This window comes from Apteryx rowi, unplaced genomic scaffold (assembly GCF_003343035.1).
Source record: "Apteryx rowi isolate R43461 unplaced genomic scaffold, aptRow1 scaffold_85, whole genome shotgun sequence".
In the NCBI taxonomy this organism is placed as follows: domain Eukaryota; kingdom Metazoa; phylum Chordata; class Aves; order Apterygiformes; family Apterygidae; genus Apteryx; species Apteryx rowi.
The window spans coordinates 2,265,562-2,279,051 of record NW_020451149.1 but is presented as its reverse complement, the minus strand read 5'-3'; the positions used below and the strand labels follow the sequence as shown (position 1 = coordinate 2,279,051).

General features: G+C 42.1%; 1 protein-coding gene across 1 annotated transcript in view; it reads right to left on the bottom strand.

Annotated features, from left to right (window-relative positions):
* FRAS1 (Fraser extracellular matrix complex subunit 1) overlaps window positions 1-13,490 on the bottom strand; it is a 115,490-nt gene that overhangs the window by 68,213 nt on the left and 33,787 nt on the right. Inside the window, exons 18-21 of the mRNA XM_026090116.1 lie at window positions 13,180-13,323; window positions 5,395-5,547; window positions 4,774-4,920; window positions 1,022-1,168 (exon numbers count right to left, since the gene is read on the bottom strand). Coding sequence (XP_025945901.1) covers window positions 1,022-1,168; window positions 4,774-4,920; window positions 5,395-5,547; window positions 13,180-13,323 — 591 coding nt within the window. The remainder of the gene's footprint in view (window positions 1-1,021; window positions 1,169-4,773; window positions 4,921-5,394; window positions 5,548-13,179; window positions 13,324-13,490) is intronic.

The window sequence follows — 13,490 nt, the reverse complement described above, 5'->3', positions numbered from 1 at the left end:
AAACACACCAGATACTGCTGGGATCACATATGCCTTCAGATGCCCTTGTACTCTTCCCCCTCAGTTTTCAGCAGAGTCTCACTGAGCATGTGTGTCCAAGGACTATTCACGTTGCCAATGCTACTGTTAGTACCTTGGCGGCACTTAGAGGGCCTGAATCAGCAATTAGTAACACAAAAACTTGGTTGATGAGACAAACGAGGAGAAGGAGAAGACATGGTAAAGGAGAAGACAGGGTAAAGAACCACTCAGAGAGGTGAGCTGAACTACTCCAGGCCATACAGCACGTTCAAGGCAAGGCCAGGACAGGAGCCCTGACTCATTCCAGTGCCCTAAATGCTAGATCTTGTCACCTCTCTGAAGTACTGTGATGTTAAGGGGACTGATACGACTTAGTTAAGCTAGGTTTGGGAACTGAGAGAGCCAGGTAGAAATGAACACTGAACAACAAGTCACTTGTATTAAATCCTCAGGTGGTGGTATTCTGCAATAAAGCCACATTATCCTCACTTATTTCCATTATGGAACACTCTCCTTGGGAGTTCTGGAAATCTTTCAAGTCATGCGTCTTTTAAATCACTCCCAAATGTTGTTATTGCAGTAATCCAGTGATGCAGTACTTAATAAGTCAAAGAAAAGCAGGTAAGTACACAAGGCCCTACAAGCACTCTAAAAAAAGAGCCTGGTAAGCTTACTCGGTATTCAGTTGACCCATGACTAAATGAATTGCAGGACCTGACCCTTGGAAAGTTTGCTGTCTCACTTACTAAATCATTTACAAGAGACAGATTTGCAATAATCTTGTTTTTCACTGAAAGGCTGAAGTATGTGACAGCAGACTGCTGAAAAAGAGGAAAACTGTAAAAACCTCACAAGTGGTCCGTTACTAAACAACTGCCCCCTTCGCACATGCTTTTTATAGCAGGCCACCTGTACAGATCATGCTGCAGATTATAACAGATTATTAGCCAAGTTAGTCGCAATTATTATTATTTTTTTAAGCCAGCAATGTATTTTTCACCTCTGCACGTCTTGGTGGAAAAATCAAGATAATACTGCTGAGCACAGCTTTCGTACTGGCATTCTCCAAACAACAGGACCTTAGCTGGATCTCTGCAAGATGTACAGCCTGTGGCTGACTCACAGCTCAGGCACTGGCTGTTGCAAGCTGGGGAAAGACAAAGAAAATAACTGTAATTATTGATGTACCAGCCAACTGTACAAGTAAAAATGATTTTTTCCTGTAGCTTCTTTACTCCAGGTCCTCTCCGAGAGAGGCTTGTGGAGACTTCAGTTTCTGTTTCTTGCGACCCTCCTGACAACTTCAAATATGTAAAAAGTCTCCYTCGATTTGAAAAAGACTTCTATGTCTCCTCATAGAACTTCATACCATTGCTCCAAAGTGCTTAAGAAGCCAATAAGATCAGTTATGCTGCTTCTTCCTCTCCTCTGCAAAGGTCAGGATAAAAGATGGAACTTGAGTTCAGATCTCCAAATAAGAGCTCTCCTTGTCTCTGTTTTTTTTGTTGCTGTTGTTCTCTTTAAGCATCCTATGTTTCAAATGATTACAGGTTTAAGTCATGAAGACACACATATAGAGACCATAATGTACTGCTACAATCAAGTTAGCGACCCTTGGGGGAACCAAAGGCCCACTGAATTTCACCTATTGTTTCCTATTTCTGCAGTTGAACACAGTTTGAAATTTTGGAGCTCTAGGAAGCAAATAAAGAGGCCAGGAAAAAAATAATTCAGGAATTTACTGAATCCAGGATCAAAGTCCAGAGGTACAGAATATTTCAACTCACCTATTTGATGTCCAGGATCTGAACTTCTCAGGAGGTTATATTAATAACCAAGTGATATCAGAGCTCTTAGCTAATTCACAGCAGAGGGTTTAATAGTACTATGAAGGACTGAAAAATATTTCCTAGCACTTTGCTCCTACRCACTGAAAGCCCACTCTGTTACTGGTGAGACAAAACTTTACAAAAATAATCAACCACTTCCGAAGGTTCACAGCACRTTGCAACTGCATGTGGAGAAAACTCATGGAGATTTGCATGTCTGCTTTACACAAACAACTGTAATTGCCATGCTGGCAAATACTGCAATGGCACAAGCAAAAGGACTGTTAGACACCTAAYCAAGTACTGGTGAGCACTGCTAACTCCATATGCAGTCAGAATCTTTGCCCAAACCCAATTCTGTACTTATGATAAATCAGGCAAGTTCTGAAGACCCAACTCCAAGCATTAAAACTAAAGAATAAAGCTTAGCTGACCATTTTTAATGAAAAAACAAAACAAAACCTCTCACAGGATTTAACACAGCTACAGTGCAGGTATTAAATAGAGATATGGTATTTGTGGAAATTCATTTCCATTAGTTATAAGCTATTTGTGGAAATTCATTTCCCTCTGCTTTTAATTTAAGGTTGAGTTTTACAACCACAAACCTCAAAATACAGAAACACAGCTGAAAATACCACATTGCTCTTGTTGAAACTCAATCCAATGAGCCCTTCAAAATAATTACTTGTTTTATCTCATCTCAAGAATGTCACAGAAGGCCTGTATTTTGTTGAGGTACAAATGAATTTCTAACAAAATGTTTACTTAAGGAATCCAGCAACTGTTTTCAGKTACTCTAGTGCCAGTCTCATTTCACCTAACTTCAGAATATTACATGGAATAATTACTATTCATAAAGTGCTATGAAAAGCCAACTATTAAAAGTATGACAAAACACACCACATGAAATGAAAATACACAGAAATCAAGTTACCCAAAGAGGCGTTCCTGAACAGTAAGCAAAAACTACATTTGAAAGCAATCACGTCTGTTTTATCAGCATGACTCCATATCTACATTTTTAAATCCAAGAAGAGCTTGTTAAGCTTTGCACTGTTCCTCAGCCAGTATGTCAATGAGCTTAAAAATATCTCAGAGAGCACGTATATGCACTCAGCGTCTCTCTGAACTCCATTCCAAACCTGAGTTCCTCAAAAGCGCAATGTGACTCAAAGAAACTTTGAAGAGAGACCAAATTTCTCAGCCTAATAGCCAATCTCTGATTAAACAATCTTCATTACCTCTAAGTGGTAGTTTTTCAGCAGCCTGGGACAGTTTATATCTACATGGTTTATCAGCAGTACTTCACTTGAAAAGGCACAAGTGACAATTGGAATGACAAAAATCCAGTGCACCAACACACTTTGCCTTGAGCCTCCTGCCACAAGGATTACATACACTTCTTAAAAAGCCATTTGCCAGCTAGGAGATTAGAAGTGTCTCCTTGTAGTGAGTTTGCTTGCAAAAATCTATTTGCATTTGAGCTACTAAACCAAATTCAGGAAGGGTGCAATTCTCAGGAACATTCCACTTCTACCAAGATGTCCTGAGGGGGGCTATCAGGAGGAAAGTTTTCATTAGGAAAGGGCATTTTCATTAGGAAGGGGGCTATTTTGGAGTAGTGATAAGAGAATCCATACAGCAGGAGGGAACAGTGAACATCTTGTAGAGCTGGTATGAAAGTAGGCAGGACAGTGAGAATCCGGTGATTCTGTTTTTTTATTCCTTTTTTATTACTTTCCTTTTTTTTTTTTTTTATTACTAAATAGCCTTTTTTCTGCCAACTGAAGAATAATACAAACTCTTCCGGCTATTTCCTTGAACTTATGCAAGGTGTCTCCATTTCTGCTGATACGATGGAAATAATAGTTTCAGGAGAACAATATATCTCAACAAAAGGCAGGTAAAGCTGACAGCCATATCAGTTTACTCCTATAGGACCTCATCAGTAAAGAAATTGGGTCTAGATAGGATGACACTGATACCTACTCTCAGYGCAGTGCAACTGTGTTATTCTATCATAAATCAAGGTAATTTAAACTAGTGTAACACAGGACTTAACAAATCTGTGTGTTCAGGTTCAGAGCAATCAAACCATTTAAGAACTCATTTATTTTTAGGTGTGTGTATTATAGCCAGCCAATTCAAGTAGGCGTTTAAATATTTTTTATGTCTCTGGGCTATAAAATTTGGCATTTTGGAACATCAAGCCCAACAATTACGCGAGGAATAACTCAACCGATGTCAAGGCCAGAGAAAACATAGAATAATAAAGGTAAAACAACACCTGGGTGATTCGCAAGGTATGATAGTAGGCGTAGGAGCAAATATTATTGGACTTAACATCAGATCAATTGCATCAGATCATCAGACAGTAAAAACAACACAGCTTAACCACGTCAGCCAGGGATGTGTCTACAAGGCTGCACCTGATTTCTGCCGGAGTTTTCACCAGTGGAAAAATTTTCCCTAAATGCTGAGGTTTTAGCAGAGCTAACACTTCAGTGATCTTCCACAGCAGGTACTAGCAGGTAGTACAGTGAGGAGGGGTGTTGCTCAATAAGAATTGATTAAAACTGGTCTAAACACATCAAGTTTTCAACAAAGCCTGGAGTCCACCAGTTCTTTTGGCCACTGCCCTATGTACTACCTAGACAAGGGAGCCTTACACAAGCTCTCTAGCAGATTTTTACCATGAAATCCAAGGCCTCCTGTCTCTGAAGTCAATAACAAAACTGCAAGTGTGTTCCAATCTAAAGCATTCTGTAGGCTCTGTGTTTCAGGCAGCTAATCACTTCTGTCAACTCTGAATTTTCAGGCAGTCTTCTCCTGGCAATAGGAAGAGTAGCAAAGGAGCAAGAAAACACATGTTGGTGATTACATTGCGAAAAGGAGAGATGGCTTGGAGAGAGACACTCACATTTGCACGTCTGGCTCTCATCTCTGTAGTACCCTGGGGAACAGGCTGGAACACACATGCTGGTGTGGGACAGAACCAGGCTGCTGTTGCAGGAAGAGCACGAAAAAGGGCCCCTGCCGCTGCAGGTTTTGCATGAGGGGTGACATCCTGCAGGTACAGCAAGAGCAAATGTTTCCATTCAAGGAAAAGCAGATCTTTAAGCAAATTCATGAGGTCCAGCAGAAGCATTCTCAGAGACCAAGCACGGCAATACTAAGTATCCAAAGTTCTCACTAAATTCTAAGACAGTTACTGGTGCTCAGCACACAGTTATTAACAGTATTGTAATAGTGGGCTACGTCCCACTAGCCTCAGCATGTGCTCAGGACAGTAGAGCAGTGTTGGCCTTAAAGAACTCACTGTCTAAAACCAGACACAGATGAGGGACAGCACAGTGAGAGTGTCCCCAGCCATCCAGCAGAAATGTCAGCGAGGAAGGACACCCCCAGGCTCCACTGCAGTGTCTGCCCACTGGACCAGGCTTCTCTTCTGAGGAGTAGCCACTTCATGGGACATCTCGCAGGGATCCAGACAGACCCTGCCACCTTGCTGCTACTTGTGGCTTCCGTAGGGGCTACTCACTTTTGCAGGCACCACTCTCCGCATAGTACCCCGCTGGACAGTCAGGAACGCAGTGATTCCCCAGGAGCAAGTGACGGGCGTTCTGACACTTCAGGCAGATGCTGCCGGTGTCCTGCAGGTTGGCCACGCACTGACGGCACAAAGGATGGCAGTCTAAAGGAAGCAGGGAATAATGGTTACTGTGACCACAGATGAACAAAACAGAACTGCCATGGGGAAACACACTGCCAAGAACTCAAGGATCACATTAGGGAAGTAACTTTCAGAGCCCCTTACTGCTCTTTGACGTACAAGGGCTGTGATCAGGTGCTAACCACTGCACTCCCAGATGTTTGCAAGAGGGATGATCTGCATTCAAGGAGCATTCATTTCCCTTTGCCCTCATTTCTACCTTATGTTATTTTCTTCCTGAGTATCATGGTCTCTTCACTTAGCCTCAGCAAATACACAGCTTGAATATTCTCTGCATCTCTCCTGCCCCATTCAAGCAATCTTTCCTCCCCTCCTTCTTTAAACTAACTTGGGAAAGCTTTGTCAGAAGCCAGTTCGAAGTGCTCTACTTTCCCCAGTCCTTTCTTTGATTTTAGGTGTGTTTACCTACAAGTTTCTCTAACAAAACTATGCTGCCAGCTATAGGCATTCACTCCCCTTTGCTCCCACCCTTTAAAAGTAAAGAATACAACCTGTATAGCCTATCACCTTCTCCCATAGTTCATACCATTCAGACTTTCCCACACAAATGAGACATCCATATCCCAAAAAGGCCACAGCATACCTGAAAGTCAAGCCAAAAGTGGAATTTAGAGTTGCATGAGAGTGCCTCAAAACCTTTTCCCTTTTTCTTTTTTCCCCAGCAGCACACAAACTTGTCTCCTGACCTCTATCTGAACTTGGGTGCTTCAAAAGGTTTTACAACAAGCCTTTTGTATGCACAACAGGGCACTGTAAGGCAACCTGGAAGCCAAATTAATCCTCATTACAGTAATTCAGAAAATTATAAAGGAAATGACGACTGTCTTGAAAGAAATGTAATAATGAGGCTTGATTCTAGTACGTGGCCTCTTGTCAGATTTCTACTGAAGGTTCAACTTTCTGTCTTTTGTCTCTCCTGAAAGCATTACTACAGATTGTCAGGCAATCTAATTTTACAAGCTGAAGACAGGGTCACGCAGGAGTTCCAGGGAATTCTGCATCCATACCTGCAAGAATGCAACAGCAGCTAGTGTCTAACCCTAGCTCAATTTCTCCTAAATGTTACAAACAGACAAGTCTCACCAGACACTGTGGAAAAAGCACAGATGCAGCTCAGAAACAAATACAATCCCGACTGCATACAGTATTCAAGGTCCTTAAAGCAGCTGCCTCCTTCCCCTCCTGGCTTCACAGAGTATCTAACCTCCGTAGTCTCTGCCCGCCCCGCAACCTTGCAGATGGAAAATTAACAGCCAGAGGGGAGGTAAAGGTGAGCAAGAACAAAGACGAGCGATACAATAACAACCCTGTAACTTCTCACTCCACCACAGTCAGGACAGTGATAAGAGGAGTGAAGTGGCACATTTGGTGGTGCTCCTGCATTTAGTGACAAACCTCAAAATCTCCTGCTTACAGGCGTTATCACACTGCACCTTCCTGACTCTGTACAGGAGAAGAACTCAATGCCCACAGTGTCATCCCAAAGAACGTGTAAATCTTTACAGCCAAAGTAGGCCCAGGTCCCAAACCTGCACTGACATCAGAGTGCAGAGACCTGTCATCTACCTGCAGCCTCACTGAGGCCAGAAAGGATCTTCTGCTCACACACAGCTCTCCGTAGGGGACAAGGATGACAAAGATGTCATCCAAAAGGCCCTGAACACCATATGTAATTTGCATGTACAGGGCTGGAGGGAGGGAAAGTTTTATGCACTCATACTCAATAAAGTTAACATAATTCCAACTAGTCTCTCATGCTTCCAAGTTCACCCAGCAATATATCGACTCATCTTACTATCAAAATAACACTCTTGCAGTTTAATCTCTCACTGCAGCCACTGACAGCAGAGAGTTTTGGCTAGATGTAATATGTAATCAAACTCATAACCAGTTCTTCAGTAACCAAGAAGAAAAGAGACTCATGTACGCTCAATATGTTCAATAAACTGACCATAAAAATGAGAGGGAGAAAACATTGGGGGCCCAAATAACCAGAATCTACTGTAAATAACTGGACTCTCCCAAAGCAATGTTTAAAAGGCTTAAGTATCTACCAAACCAGGTGCTGTTGCAGTACACTCTTCTCCTCTTCAGAGCCTCTATCCGTGATACTATAGGTTGAAAGAGGTCTTTTTTTTTCATTTATTGTTTTATGAGAAATCAGTCCATAGCTCTCTTGTTCCTTTGAAAACCTGGAGATCAAAGAGCACACAACACAAAAAAACCCTGACACTTGTGGTGAATTTGAAGGGCTTTGGGAAACTAGTGACAGAGGAAAGGAAGAACTGAAGGACTTTGTATTGGAAAAGATTATTCAAATTTTTCATAGCAGGCTCCCTTTGAAGGAGCAGGAGCAGAGTATTTTCTTTATGCTTCTCAGCAATATCTCACATCCATATTTGTTTCCTGTTTCTGCCTTCTCCCTGTCAGTCTTCACTACAGCTAAGATGGGATGCAACTCCATGTAGTTAGCTGCCTGACTGTCAGGGGCTTCACATGCCATATTTGCTGAAAGTCACTTTGGCTACCCAATTCCTTTAGACTTCTTCCAGTATCCAAACTGGATTCTTCAGGGTAGGATGTTACCATCTTGCTCACAGTCCAAATGCCTCCCCATTCATCTTTTCAAGATCACTAAGCTGTCTCCCACAATTGAGACAAAACTTCTCCCTGATACCCTTTCAGCCCGCTCTATGTTTCCTCTTTGTCAATTCAATCCCCTGTGCAAAATCTTATATATCATTGATCTTCCTATAAAGCAAGTTATATGACATAAAGTATAATATCATGGCTTCACAGATTTCAATTTTCACAGCTCCTGCATCACCACACTCTCTTCAGCTTTTTCTTAGCATGCAATGAAAATGTAAAGAAAATTGTGCCCTTCCTATATGGAAAAATATCTATATACTGTTTCCTTGCCTATAAACAGAGGGGAGCTGTTTGGGAAGCCAAAATTGTCTTTATAGTGTTTGTGAATGCTCATAAAGGAAACCAGAGGCATTTCTATTTCTCAGTTCCTCCATTAGCAAAACAATCAACCACTTGTATTGTTTAAATACACTTCCCCTCTTARGGCTCTTTTGAAATTTTTCCCTGATTCAAGTTTCGCATTATACTTACTAAGGTATGGTATGAGGATTACAACAGGGCACCACTTTAAAACCATGTAATTTACAGGTGTGTCAGCATGCAAACCTTCTGCAGCACCTTACAATAAATCCAGAAAGAGAAATCACCATGGCTGATTCAGAAGGACACCTAGGACTGACCAGGGTTTTGGTTTTGTTGTTTCTTCGGAGGGTATTTTGCCTGTCTCTTAAAAGAGCTGAAATGGACTTTGTCACATAAACTAGTGAGGTGAACTCCTGGTGAAGTGAAATCATGTTTGCAGGGAGATGCCTGCACCTTCTGAAAGGGGAGAGAGCTTCTCTAGGCAGAATAAGGTCCAGTTGGACGGTGCCTGGCACAAATGAGCCCAGATCGAAGTGGGGAAATGGTCTTCCATTCCTCTCATCTAGCAATTCAGCTGATAAGTTCTGTAGGAGACTGCACACCAGTGACTAAGCGGAGCTAAGCYTCCCTCTTGCTCTGCTCGGAGAAACTCCAGCTCTTCGGGATGGTATCAACATCTCTCTAAGACTATGGCAACAGCCCATTAATTTTACAAGGAGCTGAGTGTATTTCTTGTTGTCAGTGTTCCTACCAGACTTTTAAGAGCAAGGCAGAAAGGCTTCTTATGGGCATCCTCCTAAGAGAGCTCTTCTCATTTGTCTTTGAATATTTTTGCAATCGTATGCAGCCTGAAAAGCAAGCAAGGGCCTGAGCAGCTGAACTCAGGGATTGGGAGTTTCCTGGCAAGAAGGATGTAATTCTAGGTTAAGGTAAGAACCTGAGGGACACTTTATCACTGAGTGCCTTGATTTTCATTTTGTGCCAGCTGCCCTTTCTACCAATTCTTTTATGAAGACCTTTGCATCTGCCTACTCCTTAGCTGACCACCCAGTGGAGCTCTATCCGTGAACTCCTTGCTTCATCTGCTGTGCGGTCCCTCTGCATGTTGCTAGCTGTCCTTCCACTGAGTCAGGAAAAGAGCGAGGAGGAAGCCTCAAGACAGGCATATGACTTTTTCAAAACAGAAAAGTGAGGTCAGGGTTTCATTAGCCGGACAACAGTTTTAACAACGGTGCTTACTTTCTAGATTGGTAACTGCCACATTTCCTGAAGCTAAACTTGTCTCAGATGAACAGCTGAGAGAGGGAGAGAGATATCAAATAATCTTTACAAAGTGGGAAAACACAAAACACAGAAGACCCAAGACTCAATAGAGGACAGCTAAAACCACAAACACATTCCTGTGCACACACTTTAACTATAAAATAAAATTCATAAACTGAGCACTCTCCAGAAGACTGGCACAAATACATTGTTCCCAAACAAGAGCTTGGAAAGTCACTGATCCTTTAAAATCTGACGTCATTTTATCATTTCTCTGCTTACACTTGAAATGCGTATTTGATAAACTGCTAAAAACAAGACTTTTTTTTCTATTAACAAGGTGAATGTTCCAGTCCTCATTCAGGTAACATGTACAATAAAAACATTCATTCACAGGCAAAGGTTTCAAGTGACAGCTGGTTTTCTCCATCCTCTATGAAGGATTTTTCCCCCGCAGGTCTATAAAGTATGACAGGTGGCTATAACGCAAAGCAGTCCCTATAAGTCACACCACAGTTCTGCCTGGAGGATCAGGAATTGTAGATAGATGGAAAGATAACTGTAAAAAAAGATTGCTTTGGGAAGCAAAGGAAAAAGCTTTGTTAAATTCTGATGCAAATTGTGTATTACGCAAGTGTCAGGGGTTTCACTGTTTTCTTTTATGGGACAGCTGCTCTTTAACTGGTAATTAATAACTTGCCAAGGCAAATTTAGCATTTCAATCAGTGCTGAATGAGGCAAATGAGTGAAATTTAACAGCCTGGATGTGGAGCTCTTTATCTGTAGCAGAACTAGCAACACTTATCATGTGCTTAAACATCAGACATAAAGTTGGCACAAGGAGCAACACACTTTAAACTGCAAATCCAAGACCAAAGCACAACTTTTTTTTAAAGGTAACAAATAACAATGTTCCTCTATGAGGATCTTTAAAATTTCAGTTAGACAAAGAAACATCACTGCATCTATGTGCAAGAGCACATAGACATTGACGGTCCACAAGTTATGAAGACCAAGCAAAAATTTATACTGGTCTCTCTACCAAAGGAGTGATACGAATCAGTCACGCAGCAAGACTAAGGTCAGAGCTGGGAGGAAGAAAGATGTCTCCTTACACTCTTATTATGTTGTACCTACAAAGCCTTCTCTCCTGTTTTGAGAGCATAGATCCAAACATTACTGACACTCAGTGACTCCAACCACCATGAAACAAGCCTTGAAAACGTGCTTCTACTTTGAGAAGACGACTCTACAAACAGTGGCCGATGCTCATGGCCTACTGGGCTTTGAAATAAAGCTTGCTTAATTTGCAAGAAAAGGATGCATTACCAGACTGCAATTGCTTTGGAGTCTAGAAAGCCAGGCAAGGTCCTTTCCAGCTGATTCATCACTGTCAGCACAGAGAGTCTCCAGGTCAAACCATGCCCTCCGCAATGCCTGAGTGACCCTATTGTTTCCATTTTCTAGTCCTCATTACTGCCAGGCACCCTGATGTCTACTTAATCACCTGAGATTTGGGGAGTACGCTTATTGCTCCATGACACTGCACCAAATGTACAGGAAACAGCAGCCTAAAAGGGATAATTAAAGCACACAGCACGAAGGAAGCAGCGAAGAAAACCCTTCTCAGGAAAAATCCTTGTTTGTGATAAATGGTACTATTTTTTTTTGAATAAAACTTGCAGCTGGAAGCCCACATTTCCAGGGGCCTTTTCACAGGAAACATATCGAAAGTAATGGGAAAATAAGGTGGAGGAAATAAAGTGCATACAGCTATGATGTTACAGGACAATAACGAGCATTGTTATATCCCCTGAAATTTTACAGGGCAGAGACAGCTCGCAACACTGAAATGCTGAGTAATTTCCATACTGTGATCACTAGTCTGCATGAAACAGCTTGATTCCCCAGTCTGACCTCTTGTATACCTAAGGAGCTGTACAACACTTTTGGGACATTTTCCTACTCCTCAGATACCTCGTTCACTCCTTTTCTTGTCTGTGCTGTAATCAGGTAAAACAATAACTATTGGTTAAAAAGAAGATGAAGAAACAGATCATAAAATTAATCTGTGGAGAATTTTTTGAGTTTTTTGAAAAAAATACACACAAACACATATATGTAAACAAAACACATATGTAAACAAAAAGAAGTTTCTGTGAAGGGGAGTCATCTAGACTACATTGAGAATGATTGCCTCTCAGTGGATTTATTATGCCTATTGCATTTTTTCCCTTTTCTTAGGCTTATCCAATTTGGAACTATTCAGCCTGGCATAAGCCTCACACTGTATTTTTTCTTTGATAAAGAAGAAAAAGTGGTTTGATAAAGCTCAAAAATTGTTGGAGCAGTTCCCAGGATATGTTTATACATGTCTGCATGATGGATTAAAAGAGATTTCTCTTTTTAAATAGGTAAATGCAATTAGTGACTTCTGATGATAGGCTTAAGTGTAAGCACAGAGCACCCATGGAGTATAACCCCTGTGTATAAATCTTATTATCTCCCAAAAATGCACAAGCAATCCTAGCTGTGCCAGCTTTTCTTTAGGGCCCCGTAAACTGCTTCTCATAACAAATGTTCCCTTAATTCACTTTGTTCTCTGCCAGACCTAAGCAGCTTTCCTGGCCCTGGGTCCACCATGCTTGGCTCTACTCTCAGAAAGGACCCTGTTCCTGGCCACTGCCAGGTAACGCCACCTCAGACTTTACAGACATCCGGGACTGCTCCTTCCTGCAGGGCAAGTTGGTGCCCTTCTGCTTCGGTGTGACCGCAGGGAATGAGGAAAGCAAGCGCCCTGCCTTCGCAGCCTGCAGGGTGTTCTCACACAAACTGGAAGACCAGGGAATGCAGTGACAGGCTGTAAAGCTCAGACTAGAGCAAGACGCAGTTAAGTATCTGGCCTGTTTCGGTGACCAGAGAGCCAGCAGTGCACAACCAAAGGCAAGCACATCAGCGCTGAACGGAGCAGAGCTGTAGCCCGTCCTGATGTTAATAACTTATTTGTTACAATATCATTAACCATGTGAATGCTCCACTGATTCCCAGAAGTACTCGTCTGTAGATGTGATCTCAAGCCTTCACCAAACCAAGCAGCAGCAAGCCTGGCAAAAGACAGCCTTTTCTCCCACTCCCTCCTGCCTGCCCTACACAATCTGCAATTAGCTTCACACAGCTCTAGTGAAGATATGCACAGCAGCAGAGGCAAGTGGTTTTGCTATACACTGTTTACACTGGAGAATTTCCTAATGGTATTTTCATCAGTGTGACTTTCTTCTCATAGCAAGCATTTTGATTTCTTCATGGTGTGCACTGAAATACTTGGCCACTGCTGCAGAAAGATCGTCACAACCCATGCAATCTTCTCTCACTTACCCACACAATATCCCACCAGGTTGAGATACTGCTCTTCCTTGCAGCTAGTCCTGCACTTTCCACCAGCTAGAGTTGCATGGGGATGGCAGGTTATGCACTCTGAGTCAGCAGGGCCATGGCATGTCTTGCAGGATGGATGACAGGCTGGATAAGAAAGCAAACACTCATTGTTATGCACTCAGTATAGCCTGCCTTCCACCCTCCCCAGAAACCCAGCTCCTCTAATAATTTTTTACTCCTACATGGACACAAAATGATGTCGATAGCATAAATGACTGGAGAGTTCTGACTGGGAAGGTTTTGACATTCTC